General features: G+C 36.5%; 1 protein-coding gene across 3 annotated transcripts in view; it reads right to left on the bottom strand.

Moving 5' to 3' along the window:
* Positions 1-8,350, bottom strand: part of LOC132118513 (uncharacterized) — a 49,152-nt gene extending 40,802 nt beyond the window's left edge. The window contains exons 1-9 of one of the 3 annotated variants that reach the window (XR_009425904.1): positions 8,018-8,350; positions 7,425-7,547; positions 6,991-7,062; positions 6,733-6,906; positions 4,012-4,098; positions 3,709-3,875; positions 2,282-2,542; positions 1,631-2,207; positions 786-948 (exon numbers count right to left, since the gene is read on the bottom strand). Coding sequence is in view for 2 of the 3 variants with exons in the window: in XM_059528399.1 (XP_059384382.1) it covers positions 786-948; positions 1,631-2,207; positions 2,282-2,542; positions 3,709-3,875; positions 4,012-4,098; positions 6,733-6,906; positions 6,991-7,062; positions 7,425-7,547; positions 8,018-8,050 (1,657 nt within the window). In the remaining variant the exon portion in view is untranslated. The remainder of the gene's footprint in view (positions 1-785; positions 949-1,630; positions 2,208-2,281; positions 2,543-3,708; positions 3,876-4,011; positions 4,099-6,732; positions 6,907-6,990; positions 7,063-7,424; positions 7,548-8,017) is intronic. The other 2 variants (XM_059528399.1, XM_059528400.1) reach the window with 2 other exon arrangements.
* Between the last annotated feature and the right edge of the window lie 294 nt (positions 8,351-8,644).

Below are 8,644 nucleotides of genomic sequence, written 5' to 3' on the forward strand. Positions count from 1 at the left end.
GCACAGGTTTGGAGCAATTGGAGAGTGAATACATTTTCATTTTTCCTCTCTTTAAATTAGCTCTTGAGTCAGATTTTCAATGTGATCTCAGAGTTTTAGGCTTACGATACATCAATAAATGTAACTCAAATTACAATATTTGCCCGTTTTATCATCTGCCTGGTAAAAATCCTGCACACCTCTCCTGATAAGTCACAAAATTCGAGCTAAGTATAAAACAAGACTAACAGTGAGGTTTGCCTTAGTAAACACCTCTAATAAATACATAAGCATAAGAGTAATCGGTACGGCTGTCTGCTAAAAAGCTTGCTTTTTAATTCATAGTGTGTTTTCAAACTTGAAAATCTATTGAGGACTACACTATGCACAAATTGTTTTGTCAGATCTATTGTTATTCAAAGTCAACCCATGAGAGGTTTTTCTCTGTTGCTGCTCTAATCCTTCCACAGAGATCAATAACCCACTCACCATGACTGATTCCACAACTTCTACAACAAATACACCATTTATAACGAGCAACGGCCTGACACTCCTCCTCAAGCAGCAACATAAGGCCTTGATCCTCTTAATTTACAGGAATAGTTTGCCTGAAAATGAAAATCTGCCATTTTCTCGACCTCAAGCCTTCCCAAACATTTTTTAAAAAATAAATCCTGGTTGTGATTTTCTATATTTTAACGGTGAAAGGGTAGTTTTAAAGATTTTGGCTAATGGCCTGAGAGGTCAAAACCTCATATTGCTGGATAAAAGATTCAAGAGAATACAAAAAATTTATAAATACTTACTGAAGTTGTGAGCGATCTTTGAGTTTAACATGATTTCCATAGTACTGATGGACTCTGATCTGGCAATGCGGGCCGTCTCTTTCACTCCAAACAGCTCATACAAACGCGAGGTGTCAATTTCAATCTTCCTGGGGTTCCTGCAAGACCACATCGACTTCTCTATCTGCAAATGCATATTTATATCAAGGCATTGCCATGAATGAAAGTGATCTTCAGCAGGCCTAAAAATGATCACTTATTAGAAAACAGATTTTTCACTGATGAGACAACCAAGCTGCGTTTGCAATGTGCAGTGTTGAATTACTCTTTTTAGTGAATTCATAAGCAAACAACATCATCACACAGACTTAACAAAAATGAGCCTCATGTAGGGGCTTTTTTTTCACCCAAAATAAAATTTTTCATTTTCATTTTAAATTCAATTTTTGTGTCAAACAGGGTTATTGTAGTTGACTAAAACTTAGCTAAATTACAAGTAAATATAAATATTATTTTTTAAGTTAGTTTTATTGAAATAATATTTCAGAATATTACTGTTTTAGCAGCCTTGGTGGGCATAAGAGACTTCTTCAAATACATGCTCATAATTCATAATTTTAAATAATTAACGAGCAATTAATTTAACAATTCTGATATTGTGCAAATGCTTAATGGTATTTTATTAATGGTATTTTGTTTGACCCAGGGTTATTAGAGTTAACTACATCTAAAGCTATTCAAAAACTTTTTCATTACTTTAAATAAAATAAATGCTGACCGATATAAAATATACATTACATAAAAAAAAATTATAACTACACCTGGAGCCCTTAGAAAATGTAAAAACAGAAAGCATAAGCTGATACCTTATCCTGAGCCACCAGGTCCCAGTGAAAAGCTTTTGTCCTCTCTGAAAGCGGCTTGGATTTGATGGGCAGCGGAGGGGGCAAAGGGGCAGAAGGGACAGGACCTGGCACTGCTGATGGCACAGGCAACGGCGGGGGCAAAACAAACGGATCCGGTGATGAGCACGTGGCTACTGGTGAGGTCACGGGCACTGCTGAGGGCGTCAGGTCTGGCTTGTGCACAGCTCTGTTCTGTGCTGTAAGCGTTGGCTGCGGTTCTGCTTCTGATGCTTCCAGGGAAGCCGTTTCTGGGTCTGGTGATGCTGACAAAGCTGCAGGAACAATCGGGGATGTTCTGGGCAAGCGTGGTCTCAATGAAGGTGGCACCCGTGGAGGTGCAAGCGGATCGTGGTTGTCCGGAGTCTTACTTTCTGACTCTTTAACATCCGTGAGATCTTTTTCTGGGGCTTCATAGAAGTGTTCAGGATGTGACTTTCTTTTCCAGTCCACACATAGCTGTTTGATCGCTTTGACCCAGGCATCTCGCTCATTTGTTATAGCCTCTGGGGTTATGTGGTCACTCTTTGGTATTCGGAACCTGACAAAGACAAATAAAGAGTGTTGTTGAGTAACATTCGGTCTCACAATCTTTTACTCTTCACTATTACTTACACAAAGTCATTCTTGTCGTTGTGCAGGGTGAAGGTGTCTGTGTTGCAGGGGATGTCCACCCTGACATTACCGTCGGAGAGATGGATGACAAGAGCTGCCCCATCACCCCCAGTACACCTGATATTATCCACACTGGTGTAAATGTCTGAGAGACTCCAGACAAAATCGCTGGAGGAAACAGACACACCTGCATCACTGCTGGAAAACTGCTGAATGACTGGGAACAAGGTCAGCTGACCAGGCTGAAGATTAGCCTCATATCTAAGAGTGAAGAACAAGAGTGAATGGACCTTATAAAGCACAGTAAAAACAGTAATATTATGAAACATTTCTCTTGAAATGTTTATTTAGTTCTTCTAGTTTATTCAGATTAATATAATACATTTTACAATTCCAGCGATGTGCATTTTTTTCTAAAGTGAATCAGAATAAGTGAATAATCGATAATGTAAACAATGATTGGTCATGATTACGCAATTTTTTGGTAAATTTGAAAATTAGTAACAACTCTACAACACTGGGTCAAATAGGTAGTTTGTTTTTAATCTGATGTTATTCTCCTTATTTTTCCTGTAAGAGCTATTTGTAAATTGACTGTGTCTGGGATAATCAACTTCTAGCTATCATTTTGCTGCTTGATATTGCAAACTAGTGTTTCTTAAAAATTAATTTTAATATAGTATCTTAGTTTTGAGCACAGTGGCTTGTAGTGCAAACAGTACTCTTTACTGCACTTTGTTCTTCTATTTGCTATTTCCTGACAGCAACTAATGAACCTGAAGTCTTGCACATTTACAGAACAAAACTTTCGCATTGGAAAATAAGGCAGATAAATAAACTATTTAAAATACACTGTGCATTAAATGATGCGAGGCCAAGTGCTGAACACCCGTAAAGGAGGTTATGACGAAAATAGCTTGTTGTGATTATTCTAGTACCGTAATCTGCAGGCAGTCTAAAAATGAAAGCCTCTAAAGTGATTTTCTTTAGTCTTCAGCCATTCATATAACCCTAAAGAAAAATTTTATTTTTAAGAAAAAAATAAAATAATATGAGAACAATATTTGAGAATTTGAATTTTTCAAGGATTATCCTTGAGAACATTCTTACAAACTTCATATTTATCTTTCATTATAAGATTTGAGTTAACCCTAGTTCCTATATATGATCCAGTGGTAAAAAAAAAAAAAAAAAAGAAGCAAGAAAAAAAGCATACTATAATTTAAACCTTATGGTCAGGAGTTTGTTTAAAAAGTTTGAGTGAGCAGAATGCCTGTCTTAGTGAGTAACTAAACCCACTAAAATGTTAACAAACATGGCCTAAAGGTGATTTATCAGTGATGAGATGTTTGTGACTTATGTTCCAGAATAACTAGTTTAACAACTGCTAAGCACTAGTAACAAAAAGGAGTTAAAATTGTGCATACTTCTTCCATTTGAATGATGCCAGTCCTCCTCTCTGCAGTAGTAGAAGGCCCTCTTTGAGGTTGCCAGGAGTTGGAGGCAGCTGTTCATTTTGCATTTCAACCGAGTTCACATTCTCAAGAAGGCTGTAGATGTTATTGAAGATGACCTGATTCACCAGCTGCATGATCTGAAGGTCATCCGAAACACAGTTTGATCTATTATCATCAGATAAGCATGCAAACTCATAATAAAATTGATTTAGAAATGGCAGCAGATCTGCTATGTATTTAAATAAATATTTTTACAAGAAATGTACTCTCAACCTCAGGCCATCCAAGATGTAGATTAGTTTGTTTGTTCATCAGAACAGATTTGGAGCAATGTAGCATTACTTGCTCACCAATGTTCTTCTGCAGTGAATGGGTGCCGTCAGAATAAGAGTCCAAACAGCTGATAAAAATAATCCACAAGAACACTACAGTCCATCAATTAACATTTTGTTAAGTGAAAAGCTGCTTGTTTTTAAGAAACAAATCCATCATTAAGGCATTTTAAATTCAAACCACTGCTTTTGGCCTATCTATTATTTTGCTTTCTCCAGTGGAATAGCCTAGAAAATTGACCAACATCTATATTTAGAACTGTTTTGGACTGTTTTCAGATAAGCTTGATCTGTGCATATTTACCTCCTGATTTAGACAAGACAACTTTTTCACTGGAAAAAATGACTTTTTGCTGGAAGCAATGGTTTTAAGGTTAAGGAAATAAAATCTTAAAGGGTTACTCCACCCTAAAATGAAAATTTTTTCATAAATCACTTACTCCCATGTCATTCCAGACTCGTAAAAGCTCCATTCATCTTCTGAACACAATTTAAGATATTTTGGATGAAAACCTGGAGGCTTGAGACCAGTGTTGGGAGTAACTGCATTTAAGTATAACGGGGTTACTAACGGAGTTAAATTTTGAGTGACGGAGTAATTTAATTAATTACGTTTCCCATCATTGCAACGCCGTTATCTTTACTGAGAATGGAAAGTGTCGCGTTACTATAATTTGATTGAATAAAGCGCGAGGTGTCATGCTTTGGCTAGTGGCTACACATCAGCTGCCTGACACCGATGCAAATCTGATGATGATTGGCTGGGTGGGCGGTGCCCTGCTCACGCTGTCTCACTGCACGCTCTGACAACCAATAAACACAAGACGACGTCAGCGATAATGACGTTCTCGAATTGGAATTACCGGATATTAAAGGCAAGATTGTTTCTGTAACATGCACGCTATTCCCAGGAAAAAAGACTTTATCCACATCTGCCTCAAGCAACTCAAATCTTATGAACCACCTCACATCAACACATGCTAACATGTTACTGTACTGAATATTTAATGCTGTGTTCAAACCAGACGCAACTTGCGCAAATAAATCGCGCTATTCATGCATAGTTGCACGCTTGAACATTTTGAGATCATACGCTTCATTCGCGCGTGAAATTAACTTCACAACAGATGAGAATTCGCATCATGGGGGGGCTTCTGCCAGTTGAGTTCACGCAGCATTTTCAACCATCATTTTTATTCTGATAATTTTCTAAATATTACTGTTATCGTGTCATGAAATGTAGTTTTAAAAGTACTTCATGCGAGAATGTAGTTGTTTTAAACTCAAATATGCGGTTAAGTATAAAGACAGCTTCTATTTAAAAATGTGTTTAGCTGATTTTCGAAGGTTGTCTATTCGTTTCTTTGCATTGACTTAACATTGAAATCACGCGTGCCGAATGCTCTATTTGTGTCTGGTGTGAACGCACCACAAGAGTTTGATAGTGTTCTGTTTATTGTGCAGTAACTTTAGGCCTAATATACAGTTACAGAGATTTGCACTAATGGCCAGGTTTCCCTTTGTTTCTTTTTACCCAAGTTTAAATTTGTTTGTCTTAATTTTGTCCTTGAATTTTATTTTCAATATTTATTGTTTATATGTTTTTATTTCTATGCATATTATAAGGCAGGCTGCAATCGACTGACTTCAAATAAATACAGCATTTTTCTAAAATACTTATAGTGTTTTTATTCTTCATCAGTTAATATAAACATCTTATATATTAAAGATGTTATAGCGTTATAGAACATAAAAATAACGTCACAGTTACTTTGCTGAGTAACTAATTACTTTTACAATTTACTAAGTTACTAACTCAATTACATTTTGGGCGAAGTAATTTGTAACTGTAAGTAATTACTTTTTTTAAAGTAAGATGACCAACACTGCTTGAGACTGTCCCATAGACGGGAACACTTTTTGTAAGCGAAGAAAACAAAAATAACAACTTTATTCAATAATTCCTTTATCAACGGTCTCCTCTGTGTTACTCCATATCACCGTGCTGCATGTGCTCTTCTGCAGTCATCCGCACCACAAGGATGCGCTGTTTTAATTCAAATCAAAGCTTTGAAAAGCAAAGCATCAAAGCATTTTGCCGTCACTTCATACAACCTAGATTGCACGTCTGATGGCAGATGGAGTATTCTGACGATGACTTTTCATTACTTTTATGGACCTCGACACTGTTATTTACTTGGCAGTCTATGGGACAGTCTCAAGCCTCCAGGATTTCATCCAAAATATCTTAAATTGTGTTCCGAAGACGAACAGAGCTTTTATGGTTTGGAACAACGTGGGGGTAGTAAGTGATTAATTACCTTTTTTTTTTTTTTTGGAGTGGCGTAACCCTTAAATGAAGGATTTGTTTCTTAAAAAAAAGCAGCTTTTCACTTCACAAAATGTTAATTGATGGACTGGAGTCATGGATTATTTTGATCAGATGTTTGGACTCTCATTCTGATGGCACCCATTCACTGCAGAGGAACCATTGGTAAGCAAGTGATGTAATGCTACATTTCTCCAAATCAAGTAAATAAACAAACTCATCTCCAACTCGGATAGCCTGAGGGTGAGTAATTTAGCATTTCTGGGTGAACTATTCCTTTACTGATCTGGTACAGAATTGAAATTCAGTCCCCGTAGCATGTGATGTTCTCACCTGCTGCTTGTCCTCTAAGGACGCCGCTTCCAGCTCATAGTCAGACCGATCTCTAAACGAAATCGAGAACTTGGTACCTGGTGCATCGTGGCAGTTTTTCACCTCAGAAAAACAGAGCTGTCGTTTCACAATGCCTTTCTCAATGCTGCACAAAAGGCTTGTGCTGAAATCAATCTGAAGGAAAAAGGTGTGCATTTGTTATATGTGATTTCTAGAGACCAGAGCTGTATAAGAGCAGTTCAGTGTGTAGATACACACCTGCAACACCCGTTTCTGCCATATGTAGCGGTTGAACTTACGAACACTGAAGTTGTACTGTGACTGTTTTTCCTACAACAGAGATATCAATGACAATGTTAAACAAAGAGTTCAAGAAATAACTATAATACTTCCTCTTAAAAACTGGATGAGGACTGATTACAATCACCATAGAAAGCCTCTTAAAATATTAGGGCTCGTACCACGAAGACTGGTTGAACAACTAATCATTTCCTTAAAAAGAACGGTGTCAAAACATTTCAAAGCTCTTTAGAAAAATGTGACTAATTCAGTCCAGCTGTGCTCTGAATGGCTTACACACCCATTTTGCTGACCTATTTTATGATTATTTTCTTTTAAATCAATGCTGATAAGATCTTTAAATCTTCATTTAACATTACGGTCAAGAGTTTTAAACATAGCCCATACTGCACCTCCGGCTCAGAGTTCCTCTGCTTGTGTAACGTGCCATTGTTAGCCCGCATCAGAGCTTCATCGATACTCATTTGGCCTGATTTCACCCAGTTCATGACATTCAGCTGCATTTCGTTGCTAAGCTGTAGAAACAATGAGAGTTTAAGTCAAGAGCTGTGATTATTCATAAAACAAGCACATGCAGTCTCCATGCAACAACATTGTTTGGTAACTACGAACTCGCTCACAAATTGTTGAAATGAGGAAGTTTACCTTTTTTTATGAAAGTTCACATCAGAATGATTTGTGGACACCAATTTATATGACACGTTATACACATAACACATTATAGAGACGATGTTTTTTTCTTTTGTTTTATGTCGTATTAAATGCACTAATTTGTTAATGAAAGTGAAAATTCATAACATTAGATTAATTTACAGCCCTGTCAAATGTTTTTGACATTTGATAGTCCTACCCATTTTATGTATTCACATAAACACTTTATTTAAAAGATTATCTGTTCTATTTCAACAAAGTTGTTGTTAAACAGACTTTTTTATATTGAATACTTGCTAAATAAACCTGTTATTAATAATAAAAAGGTCCTTACCTGAGGAACATGCACCGACTTTCTGTTATCCATGCTTTTTCATTGGACTTGAAGCATGTGAGATCACCCATCAAGTGTTGTCAAATAGTAAACTTACTGAGGACTGCATGCATCTGAAACGGGATGCATGTTTATGTGAGAGAGAACTAGGTATGCTTGTATGGCATGCAGATTTATTACTAGGCAACTTCCTTAAATGCATCTTACCTGAAGAAGAAAAAAAAAGAGAAAAAGATGAAGTCATACACCTCCACCCTTTATCTGACTTCTCATCTTTCTGTGGGACACGCAATGTCCCTCCCTCAGTTGGAGAATCAGAGTGATTCTCTGCTGCTGTCTCAATATATAGTTGGTTGTACTCTCACATTTGAAATAAAACATGTATTTCCGAATAAGTTTAAGCAAGCATTTCAGCTTAAATATACAGTAGGCTGTAATGTTTTACAGGTTAAAGCCCTAATCTGTAAAGACAAAATTGAATTAAATATGTAAATAGTTTTTAAAAATCAAGTTGAAGTCAAGTATTGTCTCATAGAACCTAAATCCTTATATTTTTCTCTCTGTGTCTCACTCTGAATTTTTTTTCCTCACAAAAAAAACAAAACAAAAATTCAATAAAAATTATAA

Source organism: Carassius carassius, chromosome 37 (assembly GCF_963082965.1).
Source record: "Carassius carassius chromosome 37, fCarCar2.1, whole genome shotgun sequence".
Taxonomy (NCBI): Eukaryota; Metazoa; Chordata; class Actinopteri; order Cypriniformes; family Cyprinidae; genus Carassius; species Carassius carassius.